Here is a 15,911-nt window from a genome sequence, read left to right on the forward strand (position 1 = left end):
CAGCCATATTCCCAGCCCTACCCCGCCCCCCACCCCGCACCTCTAGAGGAGGGTCTAAAGCACAGCAGAGCTCAATCATCATTTCTTGAACGCATGAAGGTATGAACCATCAAACAAGGTGGAATTTTCTAGGGTCGACAGGAAGGTATCTGGGAGAAAGAAGGGCTCACGAGCCTAAGGAAATCCAACGTGACTACCCAGTGGGGTAGAGGCTCAGCCCGACCCCAGGTCCCTGCTCTTGGCGGCACACTCAGGTTCAGTGCAGAGCTCAGGCCACTCAAAGTCAGCAAGAAAAGGGAGAACCGGCAACAGGGCTATTTCCACCGAGGCAATCTGTGTTCAATGAAAGCAGGTGGCAGCTGGCCAAAGCACAGAGCTCTCCTGCTTATCGAAACCAGCTGTCCCGCCTCCAATTACAGGGCCAGAGGGGGCAGGACTATTTTTAGCTTCTCAGTGTTTGGCTGCCTGTGTGTAGGTAGTGGTGTGTGCAGAGGCATTCACAGAGCCCCGGGTGCAAGCCAAGGGGAAGGGGGGGTGCACAGAAGAAATGGATCTATTTTGTGGGGTGAGAGCCCTGGGTGGGGAAGAGGTTTTTCTAGGTCCACCACCCTCAGTTTCATTCTAAAAGTCCCAAAAATCAGAGACGGAGGAAGCTGCCGGCAGCTGAGGGAGGCAAACAGATGTTGAGTGCCCACTCTCGGAAGCTGGAGACTCGGCATCCGGCTGCCCACCAGCTGTCCCATCGGGGGCCGTCTCTGGCACCCATCAGCCGCCCTGTGGCCAGATGGGGGGCAGGAAGTGTCCTAGGGTCTTCTGCTAGCGCGGAGGAAGGCAGCCCAGAGAACAGCAACTGTGACCCATGTTTCTGCCCCAAGTTGAGGCTTACCCCTTTCAGAGCATCAGGGAAGGTTCACAGCTTGCTGGGCGAATTTGGGCAAGACATTGTTCCTCTCTGGGTCTCAGTAGGGGCTATCTGGCAAGCGGTTCACTCTGGAACCTTCTGGATTTAGCTGATCAACTTTCACATCAAATGAAATCTCAAGCTGGGATCCAGTGTGCAAAACCAGATACAACTCATCTCTAACGCAGGGACCTCGAGTTCTTGTAAATGACCATAAGCGGCCAACTTGGAGGTGCCTGGGTGGCTCAGTCGGCTAAGCATCCATATGACTCTTATTTTCAGCTCAGGACATGATCTCAGGGTTGTGAGATCAAGCCCTGCATGGGGATCTGCGCTGGGCATGGAACCTACTTAAGTCTCAGTGTCTGTCTGTCTGTCTCTCTCGCAAAAAAAAGGAGGAGGAGGCGGCAGCGGCAGCGGCGGCCAGATTGAGGCGATGCTGAACGAGCCAGTGCTGGTGCTCCTGAAGACACCAGCTACCCCTCCATACAGCTGACTGTGGCCACAAGGGAAGACTAAAGCATCTTACTTTCCAAGAGAAGCCAGGAATTCAGCATTTCCTGTGAAATCTCCCAACTGTTAAATGTTGATATATAATCCAAAATTTCCTGAAAGCACCATGCAGCCCACATAAAACACATGCGTGAACTGCTCTAGGTCAGTGGGGCACCATTTGCCTCCACTGAGGTGCAAGGAAGGGTGTTCTAGGCAGAGGGATCAGCACATACAAAGGCCCTGAGTTGAGAAGTACAGTTAGGAAACCAGCAATCTGCCAGTTGCTGGAAGTCCAGCCTTTCAGAAAGCTGTAGCTTGGAGCACTGAGCTGGGCACATAGAGATGCGGTCAGCTTAGGCTGGTGGGGAGTCTGGGGTCCAGACAACAGGGCGCTAGCTGAGTCTACGTGCACCCAGCTTCAGCCCTTTTTCCTTCCTGCCCCCAGAATCACTGCCACATGTCAAGCCCAATAATAGGCACAGGGGATACACAGGCATGTCTTTGTGATCTCCCTAGGACAGTCCCCTGAGCTGAGGCCCAGTGTGCCACTCAGCACCCAGTAGAGCAGTCCCCTTGTTCTCACCTGTTTCCTCCATGAGGGTAGGACTGGGGGGTCTATACTCATCCCTATAACTCCACTGCCTGAAGCTGCTTCCTGAAGAATTCCTGGAGGAGCTTCCTGCAGCAATGTCTGACAAATCATTTCTGATCAACTCATACCCACAGGTATCCTGCACCTGTGCAGGCAGGTGGGCGAGACAGTGAGGCCTCTTCCACCTCAGAGCTTCTATCCCAGCAGACATCAGTCAATGAGTGACATCTAACCTCTGGCAAGGGGGAATCCAAAAGCATTCTCCTTCCAGGAAGCCCTGACTGCCTCATGCCAGACACACAATTACACTTGTGCCCTGAGTTCTCCAAGCTCTGACAGTGCCTTCATCCAGAGCCTGTGGAATGAGCTCATCAAGAATCAAACCTGAGCCCCCCTCTCCCCTTACCTGCCCAATATGGCCCCTGCCAAACCCTGCAGCCTCATCTCCCACTTCTTGGCCACTCTCTCACTCTAACCACTCTGGACTGGCTGTTCCTCAGTTACTTACTCAAGGCTCGTTGCAGCCTTGGGGCTTTTGCACCTGCTGTTCCCTCTGCCAGAAATGCTGTTCCCCCCAGATCTTCTCATGACTGGCTCTTGGTGATAATCTAGAGCTTGGTTAAAATGTCACCTCCTCTGAGAGGCTCTTCCCGACTACCCTTGCTGAAACGGTACCCCATTTCCTCACCTCCCCAATCAGCCTACTCATTTCTTACAACATCAATCAACTCACTGAAATCTCCTCTTTACTGGTGTTGGTCTACTTGTGTATTTTCTGATCCCCCACTAGACAATCATCTCTATGAGGGCAGGGGTCCATCTGTCCTGTCCCCTGCTGGCACACAGTAATGGCTCAGTAAACAGTGAATGAATGGCATGAATGAACTGATTCAGTCTGCCCAACCGATCTGAGGCTCCTAGAGGACAGACGCCCTTGTTCCTCCCATGATGCCTCCGCACACATATACAAATGTTATTCCTTGATTTTCCTCACGAGTTCTGTCTCCGAGCAGGGCAGAAACAGGCCACCCCAATACACATTTCCATCACCTGGCCAGCACTGTGTGGGGCATGTCACATGCCTTTTCTCACTGCAGCCTCTGACAATCCAGTGAGGCATATTTTATTATTTCTCATTAAGTGATCATTTACTGAAGCTCAGAGAGGTTAAGAAACTTGCCCATAGTCACAGAGCTAGAAGGAGGGGGAAGCAGGGTTTGCATCCAAGTTGGACTCAAAAGCCCACCCCTCAAAAGTTATGAGGGCAAATCAGACATGTTTTGTATTCATGGATTCCCCCTCTAGTAGCACAGATGGACAGGGAGAAAGTAACTATCAAGGAAAAATTAAATGTGCAGAACAGAGATATAAATGGATACATGTAGCAGAGTGTGGTGGGAGAGAGCCCTGGATTCAAATCCCAGCCCCTGACTTGTGGCCACATGACCTGGTGCAGGCCCTTTTCCCTCTCTGTGCCTCAACTCTCTTACTCTTAAAATGGGGATAATGGCAGTGACCTGCCTCACCATGTTGCATGGGGGTTAAAAGGCATGGCCACATGCCAGTGCCTGCAGCAGGAAAGTTTGGTAATTATGTCTTGGTAGCTACAGGTTCCTTCCACCCGAAGGACCACATTTGCTCCAGCAGGAGAAGACTCAGGAGCTGAGCCCTGGGGGGGAGGAGGAAGGTCATGAGCCAGGGCCAGGCTGAGAGCAGAGCTCTGTGTGGAGAAGAGCTTTGTTAGAAGACTCTTCGGCAGGAAGTCTGGTCCTTAAGGCCCCGGTGATTATAAAACAAGCTTCAATCCTGGCCCTGTTTCAAATGGGCGGTAAAAGAAATCTCCCCTAATCCTTCCTGAGGAGACAGAAGACTCCGCTGAAGCTCTAATCACAGGCAGGTTATCCCATCCGGCTGCACTAAGCTCCCCAAGGGGCTTGGCAGGAGGCGGAGAGGTCGGGTGACCTGGGGGGCGGGTGACAAGAGGGGCCGGAAGCAAGCCCCTCCTGCAAGGAAAACCTTCCTTCTGCCCAGGGATTAAAGACTAGCTGATGGAGACGAGCCAGGCCGCCTCTTCCCCACTTCCCGCAGGTCTGAGGCCCACAACCTCCTCTCCACACATCCTTCCAAGGAGCTCCTGGCGCGGGTTGCTGACCCCTGGGGGCAACAGAGCAGCCCCCCTGCCCCTCCTCGGGAGTCCAACCACCCCCTCAAAACCTCCTGCCTGCTGCCCCTTCAACCACCAGCCTCATGCCGCCACCAATGAGCTCGGCCCTGGCTCCACACCTGGTCTCCAAAGGCCTGTCTTCCCAGCATTTCAACCATGCTGTGTCCAAACCTCGCTGCCGTTGCGCCCTGTCTCTGCGTCTTCTTCGCCTGGCTTGCACGACGCCACACTTGCCCCAAGTGCCTCCTACCTCTCTGCCCGCTTCCTCTGAGGCTCCTCTGAATGTCCTTCCTCCAGACCCTGGCAGCCCCACGGCCCAGTACCTGCCTCGGCTCTCCCTACATGTCCCCTTGCAGACTTCAGTCCCATGGCTTTAAAAACCATCAAAATGTGGGGTGCCTGGGTGGCTCAGTCAGTTAAGCGTCTGCCTTGAGCTTAGGTCATGATCCTAGGGCCGTGGGACGGAGCCCCGTGTCAGGCTCCCTGCTTAGCTAGGACTCTGCTTCTCCCTTGCCCTCTGTGGCTCACCTTCCCCCACATGCTTGTTTGCCCCTCCCCCCACAAAAATGAAGTCTTAAAAAAAAATAAAAATGCCCACATGCCTTGCATTTACTTCTCCAACGGAGTCTTTTCTCCCCAAGGCCAGCTATATCCAACTAACAAGTCAACACCTCCACCCAGGTATGTAAGAGTCTCAAGGGCACCTGTCTGAAAGGAGCCTCTGAGCTCTACTCCCACGCCCCAAACCTTCTCTTCCATCTGTCTCCTTCCCCTTCTCAGCAAGTGGCAGCTCCAGCTTTCCAGGGGCTCACAATCCTCAACTCTTTTTTTTACCCGACCAGCAAATGGGGTCACTTTCAAAATGACCCAGAATGCAACCACTTCCCCATCTTTACTGTGACTCCCTTCGTCCAAATCACCTCTCCCCTGGTCCACAGTAATATAATACCGAGGTTCGTATCCAAGGCCTCTTCAAAAGTTTTTGGGAGGTGGGTGGATTATAAGTCAATAAATTCTAAATAAAGTCCCTGCCTCCCAGGCAAGCGTCCCCCCCACTGCTGGCCCGCAAGCCCCATGAGGCTGACATCGTCTGTGTTGACCACCAGGTCAAGCGCACGGCACACGGCTTGGTAATCCTGGTGAGGCTGTGTATCTGCTGCCCCTCTTCATCCCCAGCCGTCCCCACCAAATAAAGGAGATATAATTCTGGGTTTAACATAAACCTGTGCTCCAACCCCTTTGATCCTTGGCTATGAAATGGGGGCAGGGGTAAAGCGTTTTTTATTGGGAAGGAATGTATTTCCCAAAGAGAGAAACTGGGGGCCCTCAAATACGGAGAGCTTCTAGGAACCTCCCTGCTAAAGTATAACTCAGGGCAGGAGGCCTCATGGGACGCCACCCCTGCCCACACCTAGTGTCTCAGACTTCCAGCCTCTAGGACTGGAAGGCAACAAGTTTCTGTTTAAGCTGCTGGGTCTGTGGTGCCTGCTGACTGATGCAAAGGCCCTTGTCTGCTCTTCTGGCACTTCCTGCAACTCTGAAATCAACTCCCTGTGTGAAAAACCTCTTCGCTGGAAATATCTATAGTGGCTTCTGTTTTGAGAAGGAGGGGCAGTGTTTCTCAATCCATGGTGGGCAACCCGTTAGCAGTTTGTGACATTTACTCCATGGTCTTGCTTCACATTATTTTTTAAAACAACTGAAGAAATGAATAACATACAAAGGACAAGATGGAATAGAAATGAAAGAGAACAAAAAAGAAATAGAACAGGTACTTTCAGAGTATACCCTGCCCAGAATGTTTTGTGAAACTGGCTTCAATCATACGTTACACGGCTATATACACTAGGTTACAACATAGAATTTATGTTTTGCAGTAAATTGTGGTAGGAAAAGACTGGAAAGACCTAACATGGGGACCCCACGATCCTTGTTGACCTCCGAGGTCTGTTACACAAGGATTCCGGGTGCTTTAGCTCTGCCCAGCAGGGCTCCTGGGGAAGAGGCACGGGCGAGAAGGGCCAGGTGGGTACAGTCTACCCCACCTGCTGCCGGGGAACCCCCCAGAGGCCTGAGTGAGACCACTCACTTGCCGAGGAAGCACTTGGGGACAGTGCTCAGCTTTCTCCGGCGGTCCTTGATCAAGTTCACCTTCTTGTTCATCATCATGTGGTAAAGCTTCTCCCCCTTCTCCGCAATCATGACGTAAGCGTCCCGTTCCATGCCCAGCTTCAGGCCTACAGAGGGGGTACAGTCAGCGCTCAGGGGAGAACCAGCCCTGGGGAGCAGAGGGAGGCAGGCCTGGGGCTCCTGGAAGCCTGCCACCCAGCTGTTCCCGCCCCCCACCAGGGTCATCATAGAGCACACAGGGCATGTCAGCCACTGCTCCAGGTACCTGCCAGTGATCCTCGCACAACCCTGTAGGGGAGGGTGGCTGGTCTCCCCCATTCTACAGATGGCGAAGCTGAGGCCCAGAGAGGTTAAGTCCCAGGGTACTGCTGATCAGCAGTCAGGCTTATTCAACCCTTCAACCTGAGCATAGATTTTCAAATGCAGAGGTTATCAGAAAGCCTACCGAGCTCTTCCTTTCAGCCAGGGAGAAAAATCTGCCCATTTATCTAGACAATATGCACAGAACCCTGACCAGATCCCTGCCCCACATTTTCTACTTGGACCCTGACGACTCCTGACAACAGCAACGACAAATAATGATAGAAAATGCTGTAAGCGCCTGCTATATGCCACTTGATCCTCAAGAAACCTGTAAGACAAAATTATCTCTAGTTTACAAATGAAGAAATCGAGGCCCAGAGAAAAGCACCTGTCTGCCTAAGGTTACCCAACTAGAAGTGGCGGAACCAGGATTTTTACCCAAAAAGTTTGATTCCCGGATCTGTTCCCCTGATCACAGTATGCACCACCCCCTGTAAACCCAGCCCTGAAGTCAAGGTTTGGACCACACCCTGATTCTAACGACTGAAGCCCACCAAGGCCACACCCTCCACATGATCCCATGTACCCTGAATGAACCACAGCCCCCCAACCTGACCACAAAGACACAGCCACACCCAGGCCCGTCCACACCCCTGGACACCACCCCTGGTCCTGAGCACACACCCAGCCCTGACTAGTTTCAGAACTCACAAGCTGGCCAACCAGGGGCCAGGTTCCTTCATTTATTTGGCTCAAAGCCATTGGAATACATTTTGATACAAAATTTAAAATCAAGAAATATCACCTGAAAACTTAAAATCTAGCTATGCTGGGCTCATACTCTTGAGAAATGGTGGTGACCTGCACGTGGGTGGAATAGGTAAGAGGGAAGTGGATGGACTTGGAGGAAGTAAAGGGACTCCCTGTACTGAATCTGGGGAATGGGCAGAAATCAGAGACAGCACCCAGAGTTTGAATCTGAAGCCCAAGGCAAATGGAGGAACCAGGTACTGAGATGGGGAACCGACAGGGGTGGAAAGCGGGGTGGAAGTTAGTTCTGATTAGACATGGCGAGTGGGAAAGGTCTATGACACACCCAAGTGGAAGGCTACAGATACAGAGAAAACTGTGCCTCAGTTTCGTCCTTTGCAAAGACAGGGGGCGGGGGGTAGGGTTTTTAGGTTCACATGTCAAATTTCCCAAGTATGGTCAAATCCAAACTGCATTTAACACCATTACAAGCCTGTGCAGCAGGGACTCTTATCCCACTTATTGGACGACATCGCTAAGGTCTGGGAAGCTAAAGTAACTTGCCCCCAGACATACCACAGCTCCCTTTTCCCAGATCTCTGCACAACAACCCAGCGCCAGGTCCCAGCCCCACCCAATTACCACACCCAGCCCTGCACTATGTTAGCAATCTGCATCCAGGGAGAGAGATCTCTGACCACAGCTTATGAGCAGCCCCCAAGGATCCTTCTACCAGATGCAGACTCTGAGTCTCAAGCACAAAGAACCCCCGTGAAGGCAGCAGAACTATGGGGGAGACGGAGGCATGGAGGGTGCATCTTGGCTACCAGCCCCTAAGGGTAAAAGGTGCCAAGCATCCCAGGATGACCAACTGTATTGACCAACCTTGGGCAAGTCCCTTCCACTGGACCTCAGTTTCACCACCTATCAAGTAGACTCTACCACCAAGTTATAACACAGTCCCAGAGCTCTCTGCTCCTTCAATGACCTGCTTCTTATAGCTCTAATCTCTCTGGAAAGGACCCTAGGCCCCTTCCCTGGACACAGTCCTCACTACACAGTCCTCACTCCACAGAAGTGACCAGCCTAAGGGAAGCCATACACACCCCAGGATCCCAAGAAAGCCCCCCGCAGCCACCACTCTTCGGAAGCCCACGAGAGGGTCCACTCACTCTCACGCTGTTCCCTCTCACGGATGATGGCATCCAGCCACTTCTGCTTCTCCTCTGCCGTCTTGGCCATGCAGACAAACCACTTGTTCTTGGCCGTGTTATGGATCTTCCAGCCATTGGTGACAGTGTAGCCATTGCTGTGGTAATCCGCTGGTAGGGGCAAAAGGCAAAGGTCAGCCCAGACTCAGCTGGACAATTCTGAACATTCTCCACTACACACCTGAAAGGTTATAGGACCAGTGCATCTTGCCCCAGGAAGACAGGCTGGCAGGGGCATCAAAAGGATCAGGATCTGAGAGTTGAACTTGCAACCCTTTAAATGCTCACTCCCTCTCTGCAAAGAATAGAAGATCTGCAAATAAAGACTGCCCCCCCCCCCCCCATTACAGGGGCTTCAAGACCGCATAGTCTGGGCACAAATACAGGAGTCTCAGAGCCTGGGAATGTACTCTGGCCTCCCTGCCCATCTCATTTGGGCACTTGGGTTACTTAAAACCTAGTGCAAGCCTCACAATGCCAAGTCGAGGGCCCTGATGCATTGCTGGCTGGGCTGGATGGAGATGGGCCAACCTCTTCTTGTAAACAGGCTGTCAATTTTCCAGGGAGGTTTAAGCTCCCCGTACCCTAAATCCGAGGAGGGATCCACAGGTTTCACGACATTGTCAAAGGAGTCTGTGTCTCAAAACCAACTAGGGACTCTTGCCCTAGCCAAGCTCAAGGACACATACACAAAGGGGTTCACACAAGACTGCTCACAGCATCACTGTTCATAAGAGCAAATAGCAGAAATGACTCAAATGTCTATCGCCAAGGCATTAATAAGAATATTACACAGTAGTGGAAACCAACACAGTGTAGACCGTGATGTGCAGAAATGCAAAGCAAGATGCAAAAGAATATACAATATTTTGTGACCCTTTAAATGAATATATAAGACATCTATATAACTACATGTATATATTTAAAGCTACTTAACATGCATATATAATGATATTACCCTTAAAGTTAGAAACAAATTTTCATGAAAACGTTTACTAATGCATGCTTATAAAAATGTTTGCGAGAAAATGATCATCACACTATTTGGACAGTTACTTCTGGTGGGGAAAGGTGCTGTGACCATGGAGGAGCCTGTGAAGGGCTTCCACGGTACAGGCAGTGTTTGACTTATTAACTCGAATGGTGACTACCCAGGTGTTCACTTGATGTGCATGTGTTTTAGATATTTAGGTTAAGTTACATTTTAAACAAAAGAAAAGATTGAGGAGTGCCTGGGTGGCTCAGTCAGTTAATCAGACTCTTGATTTAGGCTCAGGTTGTGATCTTAGGGTGGTAAGATTGAGCCCCGCATAGGGCTCCACGCACAGCATGGCGCCAGCTTAAGATTCTCTCTCTCGGGATCCCTGGGTGGCACAGCGGTTTGGTGCCTGCCTTTGGCCCAGGGCGCGATCCTGGAGACCCGGGATCTAATCCCACGTCGGGCTCCCGGTGCATGGAGCCTGCTTCTCCCTCTGCCTGTGTCTCTGCCTCTCTCTCTCTCTCTCTCTCTATCATAAATAAATAAAAATTAAAAAAAAAAAAAAGATTTTCTCTCTCCCTCTCATCTACCCCTCCCCAGCCCCTCTAAAAAAGAAAAGAAAAAAGTAAAACGAGATGGTGCCATGGAGCAGGTGGGGCTGGGGCTCAGGCGGGCCTTGGGGTTAGGGTTTACCTGTCCCATCTTCCACGTTCTCCACCTCCATGACTTCAGTGTTGATTCGACCCCTGAAGATGTAGAGGGAGCCATTGATGGACTTGGTCCTCTTGGTGGATTTCTTGCCCCCGGTGACCCTGAAAGACAGAAAGAAGTCAACAACCCCTATATCTCACCTAACAGGGGCTCGGAAGAGCAAAGGGAAGTAGTAATCTGGAAGGATGCACGAGTTTTTGACTGGTGGCTAGGTGACTTGAACAAGTCTTCTCGGCTCCCAGACAGTCTCTCCATCTGGAAAATAGGCTAGTTGCCTTGCTGACCTCACAGAGCTACACCAGTGAGAAACTAACCAGAAGCAATAAAACTCATTCCTCTTAGCTAGAAAGAGGGTAGGGGCTCTAACAGAAGGGTACTTCCTGAAATCAGACCACAGAGAAGGGTGCTCAGAGGAGGCAGTGCACCCAACCATCCACATCCACCTGCCCACCATTCATTCCCTCACTCAGGACTCAGGTCCTTCTGCCACTCACTCAGTCACTCAACAAACATCTGAGCAGTGCTTCCTATGGAGAGGATGCCAAGTTGGGGCAAAGGGGAGTCACTGACCCATGCGTTCAACAAGCACTTCGGAGAACACCTACTTGGTGCCAGGCACTCTGCTGGGTGCTGGGGCTGCAGCAGTGAACAAAACAGAATCTCTGAGGACTTGCCCTCCAATACAAGGGGGCAGGGGGCAGAGAGACAGACGCAAAGTAGAGAAGTCAAAGTTATGTCAGGAATGCTAAATGTTGTGTTTAAAATAAAACAGAGGATGAGGTCTCGGGGCTAAAGGCCACTTTGTGGCATGCGCAGGCCCCTCTACTCTGCCAGATGGGTGATGTTCTCAAATCTATTTGCCTGATGTGCACCTGTCACTGCAATTAGGTAAACTCCGTATTACGTAAGTGAGGACATACAAATGTAGAAAGAGTTATCTCCCTGAAAATTAAGGTGATTATTTTGGAAAGACATGATAAAAGTGAGTTGCTTTTGTGTTAAGAGTAAACTTCTCCTCAAAGAAACTTTGGCTCTAGATGAAAAGAATGTTTAATGAACACAGAGTATATGCTTTTAGTTAAAATATTTAAGGTTTGTAAAAAATTAATAATAAAGCAAGAAGATGCTTAAGGAGGGTGCGGTGCATGATTTTAACTGGACAGGGGAGGAAGAGGTGGTCAGGGGAGGTCTCATTGAAGAGGTGGTTTTAGAGCAAAGACCTAGGGAAGATGAGGGAGGAACCTAGGAGGGTATCTGGGGAAGATCATTCTAGGCCCCACGCGATGTTGCAAGGAGCAGCGCCGGCTGGTGGTTGAAGCTGAGTGGGCAAGGGTGAGTGTGGGGACAGAGGTCAGAGCAGCCACACGGGCCAGATCTGGCCGGGTCCTGTGGGCTGTGATGAAGATAGGCTCCTCCTGACAGTGTGAGATGGGGGCCATGGAGGGTCTGAGCAGAGGAAGAGCATGATCTGATCTAGGTTATGTGGCAGCCTGTGAGGAAGGGACTGCAGGTGGGGCCAGGAGAGCCCACAGGAAACTAGAAGCCACTGAGGAGCACAATGGTTTGTGCACACCTACCCATACTTACTTACCTACGTGTGTGCGGACACATACAAGTTTCTATAAACTTTTTATTAAAATGTAAAATCCATACAGGAAAAAAAATGCCCAAAGAAGTATGTTTAACTTTTATAGAGTGAGAACACTTCTATTATCATTGTAAACACCCCCAAAAGCCCCCCACTGTGCCCCCTCCCCAGTTACTCCCACCACCACCACCACCACCAAGCAAGAGTGACCTCTATCCTGACCTATGACCCTGTGGATTTGCTCTGCCTGTTTGGGAACTTCACATACATGGAATCACAAAGGGTGATGGTGATCAAGAGGTCGGTTGCTTCGTTCGGTGCCACCGTGTCTTATGAAGAATACACGTGCACATCTCGGCAAGTGATCGACCTCAGCTGACTTACAAGGGATGCACATGATCGACTTTACCAGAGAATGCCAAGCTGTTTCCCAAAGTAGTTGTACCAACCCGCCTACCCCACCCCAGGAGAGCAGGAACATTCCTGCTGGCTCCCCATCCTCTGGAGCTAACGTCCACTGCGGCCATTCTGGTGGGCATAGAGTAGCGGCTCATTAAACATCACACTTGTATTTCCCTGATGAGTAATGAGGCTGAGCCCCTTTTCATGTTTATTGGCCGTCTGGTCCTGTGGGCCATGGGCTTTTGTGAGATGACTGTCCCTTGCACATTTTTCTGTTGGGTTGTCTTTTTCTTAATGATTTATAACAAGAGTTGGCAAACTTTTCCTGAAAGGGGCCAGATAGATGGTAAACATTTTCAATTTTATGGGCCACATGGTCTCTGTGTCAACTACTCAACTCTGCCCTTGCAGCATGAAAGCATCCACAGACAACACCAAAACAAATGGGCATGCCATGTGCCAATAAGTCATTATAAAAAGCCAAATTTGAAAAAAAAAAACAAAAAAAAACAAAAACAAAACAAAAAAAAATTAAAAAAAAAAAAAGCCAAATTTGGCTTATAGGACTTCTTATTACATTCTGGATGTGAGTTCCCTGTCAGTTATACGGATCTCAAAGACCCCTAGTCCATAGCTTACCTTTTTATTCTCTAAACAGTGTCTTTTGATAAGTTCTTCATTTTAATATGATCTGATGAATCTACTTTTCCTTTAAATTAAACTTTTTGTCCTATTTAAGAAATCTTTGCTTACCATCAGATCATGAAGATAGTCTCCTATGCCTTCCTCTGAAAACCTGATTTTTTGACTCTGCACATTTAAATCTATGATCCACTTGAAGTTGATTTTTTTGTACCATCTGAGCTAATAGCCAACTCATTTTCCCCACCGGATATCAAACTAACCAAGCATCATTTATTGAACTGCATTGGCATTTTTGTTGAAGTTCACATGACCACGTCCATGGGGGTCTGCTCCTGGACTGGCTGTTCTATTCCACTGAACTATATGTCTGATTTTACAGCAATACTATGTTATTTTACTTACTGCAGCTGCATAGTAAGCCTGGGTACCAATAGTACAAGTCCCCCAGCTTTGTCCTTTTTCAAAATTGTCATAGCTATTTCTCTGTTTCCATGTAAATTTTTTTTTTGAAAGATTTTTTCTTTTTCTTTTTTTTTTTTAATTTTTATTTATTTATGATAGTCACACAGAGAGAGAGAGAGAGAGAGAGAGAGGCAGAGACACAGGCAGAGGGAGAAGCAGGCTCCATGCACCGGGAGCCCGACGTGGGATTCGATCCCGGGTCTCCAGGATCGCGCCCTGGGCCAAAGGCAGGCGCCAAACCGCTGCGCCACCCAGGGATCCCTCCATGTAAATTTTATAATCATTTATGCATACATACACAAACACTCCTTCCTGGAGTTCTTATTAGAAGCACTGAAGTTCTAGCCAAAGTTGGAGACATGGGCTGCCTGGGTGGGGGTGGCTCAGCAGTAGAGTGTCTGCCTTTGGCTTAAGGTGTGATCCTGGGGTCCTAGGATCAAGTCCCACATCAGGCTCCCCACAGGGAGCCTGCTTCTCCCTCTGCCTGTGTCTCTGCCTCTCTCTCTGCGTCTCATGAATGAGTAAATAAAATCTTAAAAAAAAAAAAGTTTGGGGACAGATAAGAAAGGACTTGCTAAAGAAGTGGGTGTAAGGTAAGGTCAATGAAGATTCTGGTCTGGTTTCCTGAGTAAACAGTAGTGCCATTTACTCAGAATGAGGAAGACTGGAAGAAGAAAAGGTCTGGGGCAGCAGTTGTAATGAAAATGAAGAGTCGGGGCACCTGGTGGCTCAGTGGTTGAGCGTCTGCCTTTGGCTCAGGTCATGATTCTGGGGTCCTGGGATTGAGTCCCACATCGGGCTCCCCACCAGGAACCTGCTTCTCCCTTTGCCTATATCTCTGCCTCTCTTTCTGGGTCTCTCAGGAATAAATAAATAAAATTAAATATAAAAAAAAGAAAGAAAAGAAAAGACTCACAAAGAGTCTTGCTTTAGGCCCCATCTAAGTGTGAGCTGTATGTGAGATACCCACAGGAAGACAGAGATGGGTCATTCTTCTTTATGTACATGTGCCAGCATTATTCTAGCTGATTTACACATTTCATCCTACTTCATCTATAAAAACAATCCTATTGGGTGGGGACTACTTTCATCCACATTGAACAGACAGGAAAACAGAGGCACAAAAAGCTGATGTCACATGCCCAAGGCTACACAGCTGGTTAGCAGCAGGACCTCTAGGTCCTTAACCCCGGAGTGATGCCACTACCCCTCAGACACGACACAAGCAGCTGAGGTATCAGAAATTGAGCTCTTCTTGGTGTTTGTTTCCCATTCTGAACAACGGGCAAATGGGGTCCTAGAACACTCCTTCCACGTCTGATGGAAGCCTCTACTTTTGAATTAGGCCAGAAGCACTGTGAGTCAGAGGCCTTCCATGACCCGCATCCTGGACGGGCGGTGCCCCGCACAACCCAGGCAAAGACAAAACCGTCAGCAGACACCTAGCAGTGTCAGGCGCTTCCTGTGACCACATTGGTCAGGCTGGGAGTTCTATCCACCCCTGCCCAATCCCTCTGGGACCTCCTGGAGCCTGGCCCTCTGGCTCCGTATCCAGAGGCAGGAATGCTGGCTGCCCACCACATTCTCCCAGGAGACAGATGTGCCCTTTCCATCCAGCCAGCCTGGATCACTCATGGAACTAAGGCAGCAAATGGCCTTCAGAGACCTCATGGCAGCCACAGGGCCAGTCCTAGAAGCCCCACTTGAGATCCAGCACCAGCAGGATGGGCCACAATTGCTCCAACAGGTGTGACCCTGCCAATGGAGGAAGGGCTGGTACTAGGGCGGCCCAAGGTGAACAAGGTCAACTAAAGCTGGAGCAGGTCACACATGCCCAAAGGGACGTTCTGTTTCCTAAACCCCAGGGTGCAGGGAACAGTGCCTGCTTCAGATAGCCCAGGGTGGCTGGCAGGGAAGGGCACAGCCAAAACAGGCACGAAGCAAGAAGGAAGGAAAGGTGGAGAGGAGAGGACCTGGGGGACATGAGACAGACACCGACAGGCCTAATGGGAGTGGGCAAGAATAAAACATCAGCCAAGTAAGACACACTCTGGGGGATGGTAGAGGTGGGAGGCCAAGGCCTTTAATCAAAAGGGCCAAACCCAGAACTAGGAGGAAGGGCAGAGGGGCAGGGGCCCCGGTCAAAGTGCCTACTATGCGCCTGGAGCTGCACATGTCCGTGAACAGGAACACAATGTGGATGGAGCTAAGTTAACAGTAGTAGGAACAGCCGCCAACCCTTACTTTGTGAGCTTTACTAGGGGCTGGGCCCGCCTAACACAAAGGCTCTTCACGATGACTCTCTGAGGTCCATGTGATAATTCACCCAATGCTGCATATAAGGGAACCCAGGCAAAGAGAGGCAAAGTCACAGAGCCAGAGAACCGTGAACATGATTCAATCGTCAGGAGCTCACTCTAAACCCAACCTTGCTGTAAGAAGCGGTTTATCATTCCCATTCCACAGAACAGGAAGCTGAGGTTCAGAGAGGTCAGGCTGGAGGAGAAAGAGAAGCCCAAACACATGCAATGAATGCCATCATTCACCCTATGGAAAGGTTCCTGACGACAACCTCAGG

The 15,911-nt window shown here is 50.1% G+C and overlaps 1 protein-coding gene across 1 annotated transcript in view; it reads right to left on the minus strand.

The window, feature by feature from the left end:
• The window catches only part of PREX1 (phosphatidylinositol-3,4,5-trisphosphate dependent Rac exchange factor 1), a 179,402-nt gene that overhangs the window by 51,238 nt on the left and 112,253 nt on the right, over window positions 1-15,911 (minus strand). The window contains 3 exon segments of the mRNA XM_038572997.1: window positions 6,242-6,389; window positions 8,508-8,657; window positions 10,219-10,337. Coding sequence (XP_038428925.1) covers window positions 6,242-6,389; window positions 8,508-8,657; window positions 10,219-10,337 — 417 coding nt within the window.

The sequence above is a fragment of the Canis lupus genome, chromosome 24 (assembly GCF_011100685.1).
Source record: "Canis lupus familiaris isolate Mischka breed German Shepherd chromosome 24, alternate assembly UU_Cfam_GSD_1.0, whole genome shotgun sequence".
NCBI classification, from domain to species: Eukaryota; Metazoa; Chordata; class Mammalia; order Carnivora; family Canidae; genus Canis; species Canis lupus.